The sequence below is a fragment of the Pterocles gutturalis genome, unplaced genomic scaffold (assembly GCF_000699245.1).
Source record: "Pterocles gutturalis isolate BGI_N339 unplaced genomic scaffold, ASM69924v1 scaffold363, whole genome shotgun sequence".
NCBI classification, from domain to species: domain Eukaryota; kingdom Metazoa; phylum Chordata; class Aves; order Pterocliformes; family Pteroclidae; genus Pterocles; species Pterocles gutturalis.
In genome coordinates this window covers 66,201-87,906 of record NW_010120078.1, presented here as the reverse complement: position 1 = coordinate 87,906, position 21,706 = coordinate 66,201, and the positions used below count along the sequence as shown (strand labels likewise).

Here is a 21,706-nt window from a genome sequence, read left to right as displayed (position 1 = left end):
ACTATAACATGACATTTCTACGGCTGGTAACAAGAATGAAAGTGCAGATGCAACAGCAGAAATGAAAAACATGCATAAGAATTATTTAGTTAGAGGCTTATGGGAATATTTAGGTGCAAAGTGCTCTACCATCCTTAATTTTAACAGAGTTCAAAATGTATTTTCTTCCTGTTCTGCCCAGAAGAATGATTAGCAACAAAAAAATGCAAAGACAAACATGCAAAGATGTGAATGTATGCAGGTAAATATACATGGCCATATTTAAACCATTTAAAATCCACATTTTTTAACAGAACTCTTCCGGAGAAGTAGTGATGTTTGTGGGTGAGCAGGAAAATTAACACACACCAAAACAACAGTAAGTACACTTGGGCTACCAGGTCAATCAATATTTTATTGTTGAGATTTTACAGAAAGCTAATTTAGACAGTTATATTTACAGAAATGGTGATTTTGAAGTGGCTACACTTCAAATATTAATGAGTTAATGGCTTTTACACATAAAAATTAAAATCTAACACTTCAAAAGGGCTTGAATGATATCAGGCAGTAAAGACCCCAAAACAATTTTCTTTCATTTTTAAGGAAATACATTTTAAAATAACTTAAAATTGGCCCTGTGATAGTTGGAAGTGGGCACAGAGCTTCTGTTATTGCATGATAAATGATAAGAAAGAGTAAATTGTGAAACATCCTGAAAGCAAAGAAAAGCAACTTATATTTGAGAGATGGTGGAGCTGTAGAAGGTTACCAAAACTAGGGATGACAAAATCCTTTCCAGCAAAGGATCTGCTTTGGACCATCCTGTATGAGATACAAGCCTTCATTATCAACTTTGAATACTTGCACAGCACCAACAGGGGTTAAGAACACAACAGAAATGGGTACCGAGGAGTCTCAGCTGAAAAGCACCTGCTGTATCCTGATCCTATACCTATGGTGGTGTTAGCAGGGCCGGTGACTGGTCTGGCAACAGTGCATAGTTGAACGCAAAGTGCACATTGCAATAATGAGGAAAAAATACACAAGAAGTAACAAAATCAAAAAATGAAAAAAAATACTGTTGTCATCCTCGTCCATCTTTGCGTTTATGTCTAACTAAATGTCATACATGTTTTTAACTCAGATCTAGGACAGCAAGAGGAAGTAACGTCTGAATTTCTGGCAGTGACAGGGGGTGGAATGTGACATGTCTGAGCTACTTTTATCTTGAAGGTAGAATATACAAAGAATATAAGAAGGTAGCTCCTCGGAGAGCTCATGAGACAGGCAGCATTGCTGCTCTTCTAGATTTAGAGGTAACTAAGCCAGAATTTGTTCTATTTATGTTTTGTTTATTTATTTCATGGTACACATGTATACATTTTCCATGTATTCCTATAGCATAGATCAAAGCTAATCAATGTAGGGGCTAACAGGAACAGTGTTAGTTCCTAGCACTTAAGTAGTTCATTACTTTGCCCTTGTGGATTTGATTTATAAATCCACATAGAAAATGCCCTCAGCCCAGCACATTCCTTTCCTCTACTGCATAACTAGAAGGGCGACTTAATAAAAAGCAGAGCTGAGTTTGCATGACTTGCACATTACATACTTTTATTTTCTTGGCTCTGCTGAGACATAACCTTCTGCTCAGTCACAGTCTAAAAACATCATTTTTAACAAGAATAAGTTAAACTCTACTTTTTTTTTAAATGTAAAAGTTACTGGAGGCCACAGAGGATATCTCTGCACTACCTTTATACAAGCACCTCAAGGTCCCAAGCTCAGCGTGGGCTGAACTCTGCAGCAATGACCCAGGCTTGTAGGGGAGCGGGCACTTCAGCCCACCCCGAGCTCTGTGCCAGCAGTAGGTGAGCTAGGACTGAATCCACACCGGCAGGAGTACACACATGTCCTTGGACGTTCTGTGTCACCCCACAGACAGTCCTGCTCTTTTGCTGACAGTCTGACAGCAATTAGAGGACGATGCAGCTGCAGGACAAACCACACCGCGCTGTACCCTGTCACAGGCTATGCACATGGCTCCAGTTCAAGGGTAAACCTGCACTTGACACTGTACAAAATCCTGTCAATTTACTGTAAAAGAGCATCACCGATGCCCAGAAAGAATCGTGTGAGGCATTGGATCTTAAACATGTACATGGGAAATGGGTTCAGTTAGACTACCAAATCATGCATTGTTTTCAAAATATATGTATTGTGATCAGAAAAGGTGACTTTTGATAGGGCCTGGAGATTCTTGGAGTATACTGCCGCTCATCCAGACCACGAACAGTTTCTGTTTGTCCAAAGACCACCTCCAAATCAACACTTTAAAATCCTTTTCTATTCAGACAAATTGTGCCACGGAGACAGCTGGGATAGTAGAAATCCCACCAGCTATCTAGTGGACCAAACTAGTAATTACATAAAAAACATACAGCTGTTTTTAATAGCCTGGATCACAGGTTTACTTATCTCTTGCCTAAGAGTTGCTTGCTTAGTTCTGGCAGAAAGTGAGGGTAACTATTGATATATGACAGTTTCAGAATGCAGATTTTTAGCTTCTCTTTATGGATTAATGTTCAGATCCTAGATTTAATATGTAAATATGATCATTATCTTTGTTTTACTCCATGTGAGCAAGTACCTTATTTGGTATTTTTAGTATTTACGGAATATTTGTACTTTGCATTTGAGACACTATTATAAAGTCTGTAGTCTTGACAATCACGGTCGGAGTTCTGATATTTTTGAGACTGGTATTTTGAAGTAATTAAATAATATGGTTACAGTTATTAAAATATATTTGAAAGGACATAAAATTCAGCTCAGGCTTGGGAACTTGTGTTCTAAACCCACCTCAATGCCATTATCTGCTTGTTCAGTAGTTTAATCCCAGCATCTATAAAATCATACTGCCAAGCAGTGCTGTAAATGAGCATGGCACCGAGAGACATAAAAACAGGGTTTATGCCCTCATTTCCATTTCTAAGAGAGACTGCTGACCCATCTTTTCCACTATAAAGATAGCTCCATCTTCACGTACTTGCTGGTAACCTAAGCGAACTTCCAAAACCTTTTTTACAATAAGAACATACAGGTTTATCCTACTCTACACTCAGTAATATGCTACTTACTTTATCCACAAGAAAGTGTGCTCCTTATCCTTTGCCTAACCACTCTCTAACGCAGCACACTCCTGTCTCTGACCACCCCCAATGGTTAACAGCTGCACCTCAACCCTCTCCCGAATGAATGTACACTATACTCAGAGATGAAACATTTTCCATAATCTACAGTTTCTGATACAGAGCTGATGAGGAGAGTTTGCAGATCTTCAAATGAAAATGTACTTTTGCTAAATATTTGCTTTCCAGAAGAATTCTCAGTTTCTCAATTTTCAAGTAAATGTACATAATAACTGGAGTGCTCTATCTTTTTAAAATAACCCTTATTTTACCCAAGTTTCCTGGGGTAGGTAGAAGGCCAAAACCAATTTATTTGCTCAAATAAGTTCTAACAACATCCAATATGCTAACTTGCCATTATATAATCTAGTGCAAACAAGAGGAATAACTAACTCTTCTGAGGTTTGCTGTTTTTCCTTCCAGTAGTGCAGTTAACTGCACTTTGTGGAAGAACATTTGAAAACGCAACTTGAATGCAACGTGATGGAAATCAAACCCAACTCCCTCCCAAACTCACTTTAAAACCAAACAGCTTCCAAGAGTATAAAAATAAAGCATTTGAGGAAAAGCAACAGGACAGAGCTGAGAGCCTCCCAGCTTGCTCCTACCTTTGCACTGGAAGTGGTGAGTCGGTGTTGTGAGCAGCAGCCTGTCCACCATGGCATCGGGCCCGCTGCAGCGGGCTATCCCCGGCTCTTTGTACCCGGCCTTCACCCACTCGGAGAGCCAGCGGAGGTTGCAATCACAGTGCAAAGGGTTGGTACCTAGAGCCCTAGTGGTGTAAAACAATTAACAGCAGTTATTTTGGCTTGCAAGCAAAGATAACATTCCTGATCTCACTGAGGCACATCTTGTTTGACACTTTTACAGGAATACTTTACATCAAAATGTGGGAAAGATCTTCTGAGTATTCAGGAAGTCTCTTAGATTTATCTCCTCCAGTATTCCCACTCTTTTCCTTTCTTCCCATCATTAGTTAGGGAGGTTGTATAAATACCTAACAACACATCACTTTCTCAAACAATAAATCACTTTTTCAAACAATCGTGCTTGAGCAATGTCACCAGACATACTGCTTTCATCAAATTTATCATGCTGGTTCATTTTACTGAAGTCTTTGGCCTTCACGAGCATATTCTAACAGTGAATTGTGTAATTTAGTTTGGATCTGATGATTCATGTTAATGTCTCCTCACTAGATGAAACTGACACACAGAGGATACTCCTGTTTTCAAAACTCCAACCTGGTGACTGCTGAGTTTGTTTATGGCTTTGAAAACACATTTGCTGGTTAACCCATCACTTGAGTCAGGTCATATGGTTGAAGTAGATGGATTCACATAGTTCAATTATAATTCACAGAACTTTTTCATTATTCATGGAGATTTATACAAAAGAAAACAAACCTTTTTACCTTAAGTGCTGCCTTGACTCATTTATACTATTTTTTTTTCTTAAAGTATCTTTTCAGGCAGCCAATTACAAACAAAGTCCAGACTTCAGAAGAGTCAGTTTAAAAGCAATTAATTTTTAAAAGTGTGAAGAAATGCATGTTGGAGGTCTGAATTTATTTTGCTGAAAGTAAATGTAAGGTTTTAACTGTACAACATCTGAACTGCCATGGGAGGAAAATTAACTAAATAAAGATTAGCATGGTGAAGAGATACTAAAGAAACCAATAATTCTAATTGGGTTTTAGACTTTACTATTTCTGTATATGTTCTAAACTATTTTTAAGATGGTATTTTAAACTCAAGCTTCTTTCAAATAAAAACATATCAGACAGAATATTAAGATAGAAACCTCAGTAAATTTGTTGATACATTTCTATTGGAGTGACTAATGAACTCACTGTGCCCTAGACAGATCCATAATGAGAGTTCATAGGTTCAAACCCTGTCCGGGGCTCATTCATCAAAATTAAATGTGTACTGCATAACAGTATTAAAAAATATCCATCCATTCCTTCTGTAAATCCACTGCTTATAATGGAAAAAAACCTCCTGGGTTGACTTTTTGACCCTGTAACTGTGATCAACTGGCTCACTTGTCCAAGGTCAAACAAAATGCAGCCGTGAAAGCTGGACCAAGAAGTTAACTTTAGCGTTGAGCAACTGCCATATATAAAATGGGAGTGGGAGGAAAACGGAAAGCTTGTCACCATGATAATTAATCTTTATAAACTACATTCGAAATAAAGCTGCTCTGTAGACACTAGAAATGATTGCCAATAACATTGCTGTACAACTGCAGAAATTATCACACATATCTTTCTCTGTTCTTTTGTTTGTGGTTTTGTTTTGGTTTGGATTTTCTTCTTCATTTCTAGAAATGATAGCGTATTCTTGTATTTTCATTCATGAGTTCTAACATACTGTCTCTATTTCTTTGCCCATTACAGCAAAAAATTTCCAGAAGGTAAAAATATCTTGTGCTGTAATGAAATACCACCATCAGTATTTTCAAAATGTTGTGCAGGTATTTCTGTTCAGACACTTTTCTCTTTTTTTGAGGCAACTCAGAATAAAATGGATTAAAATAACTCTAGCCATGATAATGTGGATAAAGAGAGGAGGGGACAGTTTACTTTTATAGGTAACTAATATTAATTCAAGTAAAGATGAGATGATTCAACAGGATTAGGAATCTGAGCTGTTTATCAAAAATATGTCTGACAGAAATACCTGCTGCACACAGAATCCGTTACCAAGGGTTTCTTTGCCGAGGGGTGAGGTTACGTGTGGGCAGTATTTGGGAAATGGAATCAGCTGCAGAGTTGTGTGCATCAGTGAATGGTGAGGACAGCAAATGCAGGACCTGACCTAACTCAGAAGGTCTCAGTTCTACCCCAATGGATTTTGGGTTCTTTTAAAGTATTAACATGCATGATCCTTCAGTAGTGCTGTAACATTTTTATCACTGCCCTGGACTAAATGAGTCATGGCTTAAATAGATGGTTGTATGAGTCAAGTAAATAAAAAAACTACACAAAAAGTGTGTGTGTATATCGTATACAAACCTTCCTCTCTTTTTAGTGGGTGTATCAGCTATGTAGTTTGTCATAATAGTTACATTACAACAATATGTCATTTGCAATGCAAAGGAAGTTTGGTGAACATTTCTTGTAGGCTTTAAACAGCCATGGGAAAAGTGACTGAAGTATCTAGATCTCAGCTTTGTTCTTCCAATTACAGACCAATTCAAACCTACTACAAAGGACTCTGACTAAAATCAATAGTTTCATCTATGCTACACAAATATTTCTTTGCAATTCTAAAGGTTAATTTGATACCCTCCTTCTCACTCCCCCTCCAGCTGTACGGACGCAGAAGGTCCAGGCTGCTCATCCTGCTCAACACCTCGGTAGTCAGCTTTCTCCAGCCATAATTCCTATCCTTCTCTTAGCCACACAGCTTGTAAATTGAACATAAAATTTTGTTTTCCCATGAATTTGATGAGCAGCATCCCCTTGTATAATTTTCAAAATTATTCCAAGTGCATGCTTGCTCCTTGAAGATGTATATATCAAGGAAGAGCTCAATCGGAATTTATTGTGAATTGTACATGACTTCGAATAAGCATAGCTTCTTCTGGCATATGAAGAGCAAAATCATTGCAGTTGCTAAAAGTTTCAGAATCCTCTTTAGGAAACTGGAGAGCACGATTGCACTGTAAAATTCAATTGTTCAACTGTGCAAATTACACCCCAGACAGGTCTTATTTATTTTATGGATCCTATTTATTACTGTTCATATGAGCTTTGTGTATTTTACATTTCTGGCAGCACATATATCTAAACAGATAGACTGCAGTGATTGTATTGGGCCAAAGGGGTTTTTATCACTCCCTAAGGTGAACGGTTTACCCAGGAAAATTGTATCTGCACTTCATTTAAAGTAAACCCTGAGGAAAATGGAAACAAATGGGGCATGATATGTTTATCTCTTGAGTTCTAAAAATACCCTCAGAAGCCAGATTCCCAGTATTGGAGGCGTCACTGCACTTCCAGAAGTAGGCACAGGGCTTCAGCTCACTCAGATTTTCATTCCAAAAGAACATACAAAATGACTTGACCATACTGGCAACATGATGAAGAAATACAGTTTGTGAAAAACGAATATTTTCTCTGAATTAAATACAAAGGTGTAACAGAGGCTATCTCTCAGCTGAAGCTGAAATTGCCTAAGTTGCTCACGTATGATTTCTGTCCCTACCAATCTGAGATATCTTCCTTTTGTATTGTCCAGAGAGAAACTGAGACAGAAAGCTGTTCCACAGGAATAAACAGTCCGAGGACATACTTGCCGTCCAGAAAATACGTAAATATGAACCTTGTATTCAGGTAAGTGTTCTGGGGGGCATGTTTACAGTTGTAAAGAGAGAAGCAGCTATAAAACCTGTGTTAAATGCACCCGTATCTGTTTGTATCTCTCAGCATGTGTATAAATCAACATCAACTCACATGCATGAGGCAGAATCAGAGCAGAAAATATCCAGATCCACTTGTGAAACTAGTCACTTCACAAAATGACCAAGACATACCCAACCCTCTGATTACTTGAGGACAGTAATTAACAAAAATCTACACAAAATTACTTTTCCTTTACGTCTATTCTCTAAGAATGTCAAGTACCACACATTGCCTCAGTGAAAAAACATTTTCTGTTCACTCTTTTGGGACCAACTGTTACACTTCAGGTTTATTTTGTAACAACTGCAGCTTTTTGTCTTTACACTTCTTTCATCAACTGAACTATGCTTAAAAATATCCTGGACCTCCACCAATGCAATAGTAATTTCCTGAAATATCTGAAACATCTAACAATTTTTGCAAATTAAAGAATGAAGTATTAATGCTGTGAAATGACCAATTTCCATATGATTAAGTAGATGTCTGAAGCAGTGATTCATCAACAAGTCCATACACTGACAACATTCCAGTATGCAAAACATATGACACTTATTAAGCAAAGAATTCACATTTGCTTAGTATTTGCTCTTTGTGGGAGGTTTCCTGTCTCACTCTCGGACCGTAACACACTCTGCATTTCACATAGACAATGCTGAAAGAAAGCCTTAAACAAAAAGTCCACAGAAGAGGAAACTGTCACATTTGCTCATTTGGCTTTCCTATAGAAAATATTTTGGTAACTAATAGAGGTTCTAGTATTTTTTTTATTTCCTTTGAACAGACGCACTATGAATATCCAGAGCAGAATATGGAAAGCGAGCAGGAAAAACAGGAAAGCTACACAATCTCAGATTTGTAATAATATGTACTGTTTTATAAATTTGAAACTGTCAATCAAACAGATGAACCCAGACAGAAGTACTTACAGATGGGACAGGGATACCAGGTCGTTGAATGAACCTTCGGGAACAGTGGAAATATCGTTTCCATGGAGTGTCCTAGAAGAGGGGAGAAGCAGGAGGGTATCAAACCACAGTGTTTTATCTGCTCCCCACAACTGAAGGAACTGGTGCTTAAGAAGGATATTTAATTTGTTTCTTTGAGAGTTTCGGTGAACTTCACAACTCATGAGCTTCCATACTTTATTACTTCTGCTTCTCGATGTTGGCATTTCTAATAATGATACAATTGGAATTGTTGGTGACTAATGTTTCAAATTAAAAAGGTGACATACTATTTATGTTATTAAAAGTGCATTGATGACAAGCAGACCCTCACATACAGACCTGTATTCTTTTACAGAATCCCATTAGCTGAAAACACAGGAGAAACAGAACAGGGAAAATAGAGCTGTGAAAGTTAAATTAAATATTGACTGCAGAGAGATCCTAGGAGAGAACATGAATCCATGAGGGCAAATATAGCTGCACTTTCACATTCTAGTTTACCATTCTTCCAGTAGGAAATCTCTCTTCGTGTGGTATTTTTAGAATCCATTTGACAAATATATTTATGCTACCAGGGAAAATACTTGAAAGTAGTTGTTTTATGGCATTATTCACCCTGCACTAAGAAACTAAAATTTTTCTAGCAGGGTTTTCAGGATCCTTATGAAACAGTTCTCCACTGTTTCCAGGACAATTTAAGCAGCCACTTTACCTCTTTTCTAAGAAATACATTTTTGTGTGTGTTATGTAGGCAAACAGAAATGGAAAAAAAATTCTTGCAGCTTGTAGAGCAACACTTGTATTCAAAGTGGCAGACACAAGAGTAAAAATCATTATTTGTGATTACTTGTGGTTTTCATCGCAGTTGCAGCTGAAGGTCCTGTTACAAAGCAGGGCACCTCCACTAGAGGCTGACAGAAAGGAAGGGCACTTACTGCAGCACCATGGCTATGATCAGACAGGAAAATACGCAGCAACAAGTGAGTGCGTGAGAGGGCACAGGATGCTGGAGGTGACAGCTGCATAAAAACTATCCAGAAAATGCACCAGAGAAGATATACAATCATGTAAGATTTCATTTTATAAATAAATAAAATCAGCTATTCAGCTGCTGCATCCTCTGCACCACTAGGTAATTATGTGGCAAAAAATAACATCAAGAAAATTATTTATTCTAACTTTTTTAGTTTGCATGTCACCGAATAGCAGTTTACCATTTCACATAGGAACAGACAGAAAGAACTCATGAGGAGCCAACAGGAGTCGATTCCACTGGGTCTCACTAGCACTTTCTTAAACAAAAGTTGGTAGAAAACTTGCAAAGGAAAAGAACATCAATATTTTAAAATTATATTTTCTTCTGCACTTCTCCCCTGAGCTGGTTTGGTTATAGCAAACCGCTGTATTCTTTATGTCCTCCTTCCCAGGTCCAGGAATTACTGCCAGTGCTCCAGACGTGGCAGAGGAGGGTGGAAAACACAAACCTGCTGTGTGCCAGTTTTGTATTACTCATTTATTTTCTAATTTACCTGGTGACTTGTGGAACACAGCAATCACATTTTTTTTTTTTTTTATTTCTGTGACTGTACGGATTCCTGAAAGAGTGCACACTGTTTTATTTAAAACAAACGAAACATCTAGGCCGGTGGAAATGCACAATAGCCCCAGATGAAAACAAAGGCATCCCTTTTTGCATCTTTTCCTCCCTAACACCCCTATAAGCTTCACCTACCTGATGATCTTTGAATTCTACCTTTCCACACTGCCTTACACCAGCAAGGGAAAACAAACGTGCCAGGGGAAGATACAGCTTGTCCTGTGTCCCGTGAGGCTGGGCTCTACCACGGGGCTGTGAACCGTGTGAGCATAAGCAATGTCACCACGATTATATTTCAGAGCTGCTCACTGCAGCTGCAGTTTCTACCTTACTGTACTGCAAAGTTTTTCTACAGAGCATGAAACCACAAAAACTACAGCAGAGTTATCCTGCTGGCATCTCTCTCTGGTTCTTGATGCCAGTAGACCAAAAACTTCCCCTTCCAACATCCTGATTCTGAAGGTTTCTTTTAAGCCTACCTAGGTTTCGGCTATTAATAGTAGTACTTGGCATATATAAGGATGGATCTCCAAGGAATTAATCCGAACAGGAACCGGAAGGATACGAGCTCCCACGCAGTAACTCACTAATGCTATACAGAATGACCAGCTGATTGAGATGTACCCCACAGCTATTAAATAACAAGTACATTTGTTAGTATGAGGATGAAAGATCAGGTCTGATCAACAACTTATCATCAAAATGTTCCCTCCTTCAATGAAATGAGCATATTTAAACAAGCAGAAACTCATAATGAGCTTATATTCTGATCTTCTAAGCTGCTTGAAGATGTGCAAGATGATTCTTTCAGAACAAATAGCAGAACTTATATTTATCTTCATGTCATATCAGTTTTGTTTATTCTGTGAAGGGGTGCATTTTCTTTCCTAAATGTCTTGGAAACTTCTTCCAAGAGCAGCTGAAGCATGACAAAGTCATTTATCTGTAAGGAGGTAAAATGATCAAAAATATAGAACCATTTGGAATGAATGGCTTGACTACTATATTTCACGGATGCAAAGGCCTGCATTTTAATGAAAAAATCACATCAGCAACACCATCACCCACACAGCTAAAATTAAATGATAAATCCTAAAAAACTTAAACCCTACAATAAGGGTGGCACAAGAATTCAGCAATGCAGTAAAATCTTTTTCCTCTTGGATCAACAACAGAAATGTACTTTTATACCAAAAATCTTTATAAGCAAACGGTCAAATAAAATCTGAAACATCTGGACAGTTAAAGCACACACATTGATGTCCATGTTCTCCCTCAAAAGCACAACTGCTACATATCCTCTTGTCTAAATATTGGTAAACAGCAGGGGTATGAATTTAAGGAGGTGGGGATCTCCTCTCTGAACACAGAGTAACAAAACACCTGAATTACTGAAATAAAAACTTTCTTCTACATGTAATCTCATGAATTGAACATATCCTTTTAGGTTGGTGGTGGGTTTTTTTTTGTTGTTGTTGCTTTTTTTTTCTTTTTTTTTTTTTCCCCTAACTGTTCCCAAGTCCTGCCTCCTAGCCCATTGTTTCCTAATATTAGGTTACTATAGACAGAAAGGGGATGCTTTTCCAGTAAACAATGATCTGCCCTATAAAGACAGAAAATGTGGCTAAAAGCTTGGCTGAGCTTACAGACCCACATCCCATCAAGGGCAAACACGTACAATGAACCCTGAAGGATGCCAAACCCTGCAGGAACCAACACAACTCAGATGTCAGAGGAAGTGGGAAGCCACAGTGTCACTGATTAATGCCCATAACAACAGCGCCTTTTACAGATTTCCTGGATAAGTACAAGTACTCATTCTGCGATGCAAAAAAAAAAACCCCAAACCCAAAACCAGAAACAAAGCCAAATAATATTTCTGTTAGGTCAACCCAGTGCAGCATTCAACAGTGAAAGTATATTACAAAAATACGTTCCAACGTGGTGCCTGAAGAGTATTTGTGGTAGCTTTATCATTACACCTATTACTTATGTTTGCGTGAGCTTTGAACTGCAGTAAATATCCATCAGTTTTCAGTAAAACTAGAATATCTCATGTCAGTAGAATATTCTGTAGCTCATTTTATATTTTTTTCATAAATATAACATGGAAAATTGCTTAGTGATCTGAGAAAATACTTTTATTTCTAGACTTTGCCTCTTAATTAAATCAGGACAAAATGTCAGAAGTTACAACATTGTCACACAATAAAAATAATCTTCAAAGCAATCAGTTCAGGTCAACCAGAGAGTTCTAAGTTTTATAATCACTTTGTCTCAATCTCAGCTTTTACAATCTGTTCACATTTAGCTTCTAAAAAGACTAGCTATGGACATAAACCCCTAAACAAAACCAAGAAACAAACCCAACAATTTTTTACTGCGATAGTTCTGCTGCAAAAGCCTACTGATATCAACTTTTGATTCTTAAAATAAAAATTTTTAAGACCCTATGTTTAAATTGCTCCCCAGCACACTTTGGCTGCTATTATGGATAAGCCATGTGAAGACTGAAGGTCTGATTTTGTAAACGCTGATATATATATATATATATATATCCAGGTTTAAACATGAACATATTGACTCTGCAGTTTTCTCAACTGGGCTTGTGCTGAAACGAGTAAGAGAGAGAGAACAGAACCAGATATCTGTTGAAGATCAACTTCACCATACATCTATGATTATTCTGATTTCCAAATACGTATTTATCTTATTTACCACAGAGAGGCAAAAAGTAAAGAAAACATAAGGAATCTGGAAGACACAGAAGCCTGTATGAGAGGGTCTGCTACCTTCAAAGGCAGGCACAGCCAAAGGTAACGAGACCTCTATATTCTTTTTATTTAAAAAAATGTGGAAACTGTTTTGCTGATGTTTTCTTTTTTAAATTCCCCTGAGAATATGGATAATGAATAACTGACAATAACAGATTGCACACTGTCACTGAGAAGCCATTTTGTCTCTAGAGAATTGATTTTTAATAACAACATAGATGACATGTGGCAAAAGTTGTAGCTGGGCCATAATAAATCAAATCAATCTGGAGGCTTCCAAATGCACGGAGCAGAGGCAGAGATTCCCATTTAGGCTTCATTACACTCTGTGTGCGGCTCTGTGCAAGACAGGGAAGACTTCTCCCTTGAAGGAGGAAGATATTTTTTCAATTTCATTAGTAGATCATTTAAAAAAGCCACAAGATAACAGTTGTTATTAAAATATTGCCCTTTGTTTCTGCCCATACGTGGCCTGCAAGAACAGAAGTGAAAAGACAAATTACATCTACTGGGAAGAGTGAGGCACGGTATATCTGCACTGTAATTCAGGGTAGAGAGTCCCAAACTAGCTTTAATCAAGCTATCTTGCATATCAGAAGTGGGCCAGAAGACAGCTCCATATGGAATAATTTATTTGCCCATGAAACAATATATTCATCTGTGGCTGTATTTCAGGACTCATGCAATAGCTCAAATGTGACCATCCTAGTGTGCTAGAAATCAGTCCCAAGCCAAACTTAAAACAACAAATCCAAATCACGTATCTTTCTTGCTTTTAATAATGAAAACTGGGAATCTAAAAGCTGTCTTGTAAGTTAGGAGCTTGAAACCTAGATATCTATTTTACCACTCAAACCACAGTGAAAGAGCTTGGCCAGACAGCACTCCCTTATTGCTTCCAGAGCTGCAGTACTGCCCATGTCGACACCTGAATTCCACACTTATGGGAGTCAGTGCACAGCAACCGTTGCTCTTTAAATACACAGGAACTTCTGCATTTGAATGACATCTAACTTTAAAAAACCCAGAAAATACTAATTGGAGGTTTCAAAGCACTCAGGACACACTCTTCAACTCCTCTGAACTGACCTTCTAGTGTTCAAAGCTCTTTCCCCTTCAGCATACTGAATAATCTCATCACAGATAAGCCATTTAATTTATTTGCTTTCAGTTTACTGTGCAAGTAATGACGACCCGCCTGTGTTGCTGGGCAATGGGGAGGAAGGTGGCTTCTCCGCCTTGTCCTGTCAGCTGCACAGGGGTCATGTGTCCACACAAACAACTAAGCAAACCAGCCACTGGTTCAACTTAGTTGGTTTGGTGTGGGGACTTCTAACTTCCCTTCAGACTGTGTTCTTTTACGTAAAAACTTGCCTGTAGAAATATAAATTAATAGAAAATATTCTGAAAACACACGAGTTTTTAGTAAAGACACTCTTGCTGAAGTATCCAATGAAAACTTATACTCTATGATAAAGTTTTACAAAAAGTCCTTTGCTGTGGGGATCCCAAACATTCTCCAAGTAGAAGAGACAAACAGACCCTATGCAGTCTCTTGGAGGCCTATTTTCATGGTAGGTCTTGTCCCTGAACCATCAGAGAAAAGTCATTCATCCTGCAAATACATAATTGCTTCTTTTCAAAGTTTAGCATTCACCTGCTCTAGTCTGGACATATTGCACCTAAGTACAAGTACATTGAATCTAATTGTGTGAAAATATTTATGACTACCGAATCAAGCAAAAGCCATCTGCTCATTAAAAACCTCCCTGACATCAACAGCATTCTAATAAGCTGCAACTCAGCTGCATCGAAGAAGTGGTACTTACAGCACTCGAAGAGACCTGAGCCCATCGAACGCGTGGACCGGAATGCACCGAAGTCTGTTGTAACTCAAGATGCTGGGAGAATGAGAGAACAGAGTTACAACATTGTATTTTCTTTGATAATTTCACTACTAACTCAACCACAAAGATGCATGGAAAGCCACATGCTTAAGTAACAAGATCAACACCAAAGATGGTGTCTGAAAAACAATTAAAACTGTTATCAAAACTTTGGACTACTTACAGTGTTGATAACTGGGTCATGTTGCTAAAGGTGTAATTGGCCAACACACTTATGCTGTTGTTGCTCAAATCACTGAAAAAACATACACACAAAATATAATTTATATGTATGAATTGAGAAATAACTGTTTTTAAAAAATTACATAATATCTGCACAGCAAAATGCTTGAATCAATTGAAAAGTCATATATTATCAATTGGTATAGTATTTTCTAACCAATTTTGAATGAACTCTAAAAGCAAAGCACATCAGACATCAGAAATATTAAGGCATAATTCCAGTATATAACATTAAAAAAAAAAACCAGTGAATACAAGAAGGATTTTTGAAGAAGGATAAATTAATAGATGATATAAGTGTGGGTGAATATTTACCACATCAACTTGCTTTGCAATTTATTACAGTCATACCATTTCCATATGCTCTTCACATTGACAACTACTAGAAAAAAAATAATTTTTCATTTTTAAAAAGTATTTTAGGCTCAAACAGAACATTTTGTTTTATTGTTGCTCTCCCTTGAAAAACAAAATTAGAGATGTTTCCAAATAAAACACTGTTTCAGAACAGAGGATTCCAGTTTTCCCCTTTATGTTGTTTCTGTCTGAGGTTGTTCTGCCCATTTCACTTGAGTATCTACAGCTGATTCAAACAGCATTTGAAAATTTCTGATAAATAGCTCAGCCACGAAATTTAACTCCTGTGTATTTCATGGAGAATCTTGCTGAAAAAAGTCTAGTTGTGTCTCTAGCTGTATAACTGTTCATAGCAGAAACAGCTATGCAAATTTTAATTGCTTTAGGATTATAAACACTGCCTCACCTAGAACAAATTAATGCCATCTCCTCTGATAATGACCTTTGCAGCTTTGCACAGATAAATCTGCCAAGTGAATCTGTAGCAGCTTGTGTGAGAGCGAGCTTCTCTCGCAGAGGCTGGGAGCTCCTGCAGAGGAAGGGTCTCAGGAGCTCTCAGTCACCTTACTGTTTCTCCACTCTTTATGAACACTTACTGGCAGCAGCGGCCACTGTGAAATTCTTTCCAAATTCAAATTACAGAAGGTTTGGGGGTTTTGTGGAGCTTTTTTCCCCCCAAATACTAATTATGTATGTTTCACCTACAACATAGTGCAGAAAGAGTCATGTAACTTTCTTGAGGTTGAAATCATGTATTTCTTACATCAGTGTCAGGTGTCTGAAGGTGGAGAGCCCCTTTGGCACAGCAGTCAGATGGTTGCCTTCCAAGTATCTGAAAAAAAGTCAGATTTGACAATTACACAAACATGTTAAAAGAATTCCTGTCACTCAATCTGCAGCATGAAAATATAAAGTCAGCCACTAAGGAAATTATCTTTGATTCATTACTTTGAAACTGTAACAGCTTCTCCTTTATAAGTGAATTATCCGACATGCAAAGCATGATAGTGGCTTATAGTTTTTTTTTTTTTTTAAGACCCAGAATTGAATAAAGATGTGTGGCTTACAGCAAACAGAAATGACCATTTGGTTCTTACATGACAGCAATAGAAGAAGGGGAGGAAAACTGTATGGCTTGTGTCCTGAACTTTTTTAAAGTTACATTTAACAAGTTTCTGTAAGAACGCTGAACGCTGACTGACCCTGTTAGGAAAGTTCTTGTCTTGGGCACCTGAGTTCCTTGTACAGCCAGAACTGGAAGAGGAGCTGCACTGACAGATCTCTGTGTTGCAGAAAGTCTCACTGATTCCAGTGTCAACACAAATATCCATCAGCTCGATGCCATATTCATTACAGCTATTCCTGCTATGGCATATAAACCCTCCTCACCCTTCCTTTTCAAAGTACCCTGGTGCAAGAGGTACAATTGAAGACCAAAGACCAAATTATCTTTGAGTACATGCTCCTCTTACAAGCACTAAGTGTATTTCATGAAATAGCTTGTGTTTCCAGGGTGGAAGTCGTCCGAGACACCACTGAATATGTGTCCTATTCAGACACATGCACAGTAGGGCTGAAGCCTTTTGGGATAATCCTGTGTCCTCCTCTTCCCAGAATACAGTGCCCATATTTCGCAGTTTTTCTCCAAAGAAGAAACATGAACATTCAGTAACCAAGGGGAAAACCCTGAACAAATATAAGACTTTCCAAAAGCTTGCCCAGAAGAGAGCATGGGAACTCAAGACTCTACAGCTGTCCTGTGGGAGCAGTGGGATGTGGGACTTTTGATGTTTATTACAAAATAATAGAGACAGAGCTGGATTTCTTTTCCTTAACTTTGGCTTTTGGGTGAAACTGCATCCCTGGAAGATAGCAAGGTAATCAGGCTTCAACAGAAATTGACCGCTGTGGTGCCATGACACCGTCAAGGTGATCCTCCAGACACTGCCAGAAACCGTATCTACCTGGGAAACAAATCCAACCTTCTCAGAAAGTACCATGTAGGAGGAAGGCAGTTCTCCCTCCACAGGTGAGGATAAAAGATTAAATTATATTTCCCTTCCTTACAAGATACTTTGGGGGATTCTTCCTAAGGTAGACATGGGACAATGCATTGATGTGGTTATATTTTGAAAGACAATCAAGCATAGCCAGGAAAGGCAGCCCACAGACACCAGAACACTTAATATGTGCCGCCTCTACTGCTGAAAATACAACCTGATAATCATGTTAAGAATTTTTATCCCACACATATAATTTTCTTTTCTTTGGCAACAGAGGTCCTTATTCTGCATTTACTATAGCAAACAATAATAATAATAATAGATTATTACTGTGCTATATGTTCCCTCTCTACATTAACTGTAACAACAAAGATATTTGTGTAAACTAAATCCAAGAAAATTTTCCCACAAACTTTATTTTTATATCATTTAAAAATAAAATCTGTAAACACTAACAGAATTTCTTACATAATACATTTTATAACTGTCATATTTTATCCCCTCTCCTCTTCTATTTCAGCATAATGCCCTTTCACCATTTTCTATTGCTTCAGCCCTCTTTTCAACTAAACTACTCCAACCAAACCACCCCAGCCTCACCTCAGAGCACACAGCGGAGCTGACGCAGCTCTTGCTGGGATTAGGCTGGACAGGCAGCGATATAGGCTTCTGAATATTTAGCCAAAAGGAAAATCCTTCCTTAATGAAAAAAACCTATTGAACAAATTAATCTCTCCATTCACAGAGATGGCAAGCATCGAGTGACAGTGCTGTACGGTGAAGAGTTAGCCCTTGGAAAGCAGTGACAGCTGCCCTGCTGGTGCAGGTTATCACACACCAGCGCATGGGCTAGTTACGCCACACTGACACCTCCCATGGATATTCATATTCAGCAAGTGTAAAGTCATCTGCTTTATTTTGTCTAATTTGATATAAATTATTTTGAAAATTGAGTTCTTTGGTGAATTCACACCATAAATAGTTACTTAGAAGATCCCCAGAATCCAAGCACATGTTGCTATTTAAACAGAGCAGATCATGTCTCATCTCCCCTGTCAGGGTCTGCTATGGACACAGCAAGATGCTGGGAGTCTGTGCCTTCTCTTTCATCCAAGAAAGATGCAAATCTTAAATCCATGCATGAGGGTAGGTTAAGGTTCCAGTCCTTATTCCAAATGTAAAATCCACATGATTTCAAAAGGAAATCAATAGCAGGTCATGCATTATGTCTTTGGAGGCTATAGAAGATTTTCCTTTAGGAAAGGAGAATCAGCTCTTGCAATGTGTTGAAATGTTCAGAAATATATTTTCAGGATATTCTCTTGTTGATCTCAGTACGAAACAGCCTGCAATTTGAACAAACTGATGACGGCTAGCCAAGGTTTACCCCCCCCCGTTTTTCTTTCTGGTGCAATCAAAAGTCGAGGGTGCACATTTTAACCCAGTGCTTCATTACTCAGACTAACACAGAAACGCAGACCCCTGGAGTTCAACTCCTACAGAAGATCTGCTCTAAATAGCTTTGGATTTCTACTCTAAGTAATTTGACAGTCATATAAATGTGCTAGCAGAAAGCTACGATACTTATACTGGTGGTATAATTTCTGAACAAACACAATTTTACACCAAAAAATTACTGATTATATACGTCTCATGCATGCATAAGAGCAATTTACCACTGTTAAACCTTTCACCACATCATACAAAGAATGGCAATATTTTCTAAGCAAAAGGCATTCATTTTGAAAGCACACTTAAGTGCAATGAATTTGAAATAACCAGCACTTTTAGGGCTTAAGAGCATGCCAAGAATCAACACTTGAAGAAACCGTTTGCTGCAGGTGAGCTGCTGCCCACCGCGGGCCAGGCCTCCGCCAGAGCAGGGAGGGGATGCGGGGGCCGCAGCTCTGACCTGGCTGGGCTGAAGATGATGTGCGGAGGCTGAAAGAGGGCTGGAAGCTGGACTCGGTGAATATGGAGTTATTCCTGAGGGTGAAGGGGCAGAGCCCAGTTACAAAACTGTCTATTTATGTATGTGTGTGTATATATATATATATAAATTGATGTAGCTACAGACCCCATGCCCCAAAAAACCAAACCAAACACAAAAAAATAACAGAATGAGGTAGGGAAGATTGTATTTTCAGTTCTTTTCAGTCCTTAACCAAAGTAAGATGATGTACCTGGCATCTGGTATGCAAAGAAATTCTGGCATGAATTAAAAAAATGTATATCTAATTTTAATGCTCAGAGTCAAGTTATTAATATACAAAGAGAGTCAAGCGTGGGTGTCAGCTGCCTTAATACAGACAAACTGACTAGTATCCAAAACAATCTCTTTTGCTTCTTAAAGTCTCTAGACTCTGTAGCTTAATATATCGAATTGGAAATTGTTTTTCACCCCATGAATGCTGCTGGGAATCCTGAAGTCTCAACAATGACTTGTAACCAACAAGCAATTACCACAGCCAAAATGGAAAGAAAACCAAAAACATGTGTTCATCTTCTCATAAAATGGCAGCAACCACCTACCATGAAAAGCTTCTAAAACGTGACCAAATGCTGGAGACAGGTGAGGGTTTGGCTGGGATGGCTGGCGCTGTGGGGCACGGCCATACCCCGCTCCGTGCCTGCACTGACCATACCAGCTCTTGGAGCCCAGTGCTTGCGGCAGCACCTTCCACACACACTAGCGTCACATATAAAAAATTTAAAACTCTGCATAAAAGATGACAGCTGTTCTTTTTCCAACTTGTCTATTTTTATACTGAAACCACTTGGACTGGAGGTGATATAACCAGCACAAGGTGCCAAAGCATCATGTAACGATTTGAATCACTTGGAACCTTTTCTGTACTGAAATGTCATGAAGTCAAGCTCACAGCAGCAATCTGTGCTAAGAGAAGAAACCGGAGAGAGAAATCAGTTCCCAGGCAGTAACTAAAAGGGCACAAAGCCCTTCCTTTAATTTCTTTAAATATTTCATATAGAATGTTACATAACAAAAAAGATGATACTCGACAATTCTATGTACTTCCAAAATAAGTTACAGTCTAAACTTTTTAATGTAGATATCCAATATTCTAAAATTTTGAGGCAAGTTTCATTTCCTAAGAATGGTGGTCTAGAAAGGAACTGGACTGTGAAAAACTAAGTGTATCCACTAAGCATGAATTTTGAGAGCTTCAGTTACAGTTTCTTGAGAAGAAACAAAATTCAAGTATGGATCTAGGAACAAATCTGGATCTTGAACTTAAGTTTTGTCAAATTTGGACTCTCAATTTTGCTGCATTTTTATGTCGGACAACCACCTGCAGGTTGTATACACGGGAACATGACTGAGAGAAAAGTGAAGACCCTAAATTTAAACTTACCTCTATTAGTGCTGAAGTCATCTTTCTGATATGTACTCGAACTTCATCAGTCACCAAACACATTATTTCATAGTACTGACACTCTTTACTTTTTCTAAACTATCAGATTTGAAATGCAGATTTAAGTCCTCTATTTCAGCTGTAACTAAAGTTTCTTTCTACAGAACTATCCATTCTCTCAATGGGAGAGTTTTCCTCCACAGTGAATTAAGCAGGCTGTAAAACCTTTTATGACACAGGACCATGTAAGCCTAAGCTTTGATCTAAATTGTTTCTCTCCTTTATTATCAAAGGAAAATTCACTGAAGTCTGTGTTAAGGGTCAGTGTATAAAATAGTGCAGACTGCCAGACAAGCAGAAGTATTTGCATTCTCAAGCAGATGATTTCCATCAGATATCTCACTTCAGAGTTATCCCTTTGATCAACAGCAATACAGGCGTATTGAAAAATGGCACTAAATTGTTACAATATTCTACGTGTATCATAACTAACTGTTTAGAACATATTTCTTGCAACAATCTTCATGGCCCAGGTATGAGCCACTATTTTTAGCCACAAGTCAAGAGAAATCCCAATTGCGTTTGAAGATGGAAAGGAGGGGTGTGAATGGTAAACACCTCCACGTAGGTGTGGCAGCAAACGTATGGGAAGCAATTCTCAAAATCATCTTGGCAACTGGAGATTTGTCTGAATAAAGGTGCCATGCTAAGGCCAGGGCAGCAACAGGCAGCAAACTGGAGGTGGGGAATAAAAAGCTAAAAGACAGTTCAATGGGATCCCTCTGCTAGTAAGATGGTCAGTCGCTTGTGTAAACTGTTGTGCTAAATACTGAATAAGCTTGCAGGCTAAATGAACCTAACATGCAGTGCAAAAAAAAAAACCAAAAACCAAAAAAAAAAACCCAAACAAAAAAACCCCCAAAAAACAAAACCAAACAGGA

The 21,706-nt window shown here is 38.3% G+C and overlaps 1 protein-coding gene across 1 annotated transcript in view; it reads right to left on the bottom strand.

Moving 5' to 3' along the window:
• Positions 1-21,706, bottom strand: part of LOC104464105 (slit homolog 3 protein-like) — a gene marked incomplete at both ends in the record, with an annotated part of 133,906 nt that overhangs the window by 50,044 nt on the left and 62,156 nt on the right. The window contains 5 exons of the mRNA XM_010076731.1: positions 3,782-3,945; positions 8,511-8,582; positions 14,732-14,803; positions 14,973-15,044; positions 16,152-16,220. Of these exons, the coding sequence (XP_010075033.1) occupies positions 3,782-3,945; positions 8,511-8,582; positions 14,732-14,803; positions 14,973-15,044; positions 16,152-16,220 (449 nt within the window). The remainder of the gene's footprint in view (positions 1-3,781; positions 3,946-8,510; positions 8,583-14,731; positions 14,804-14,972; positions 15,045-16,151; positions 16,221-21,706) is intronic.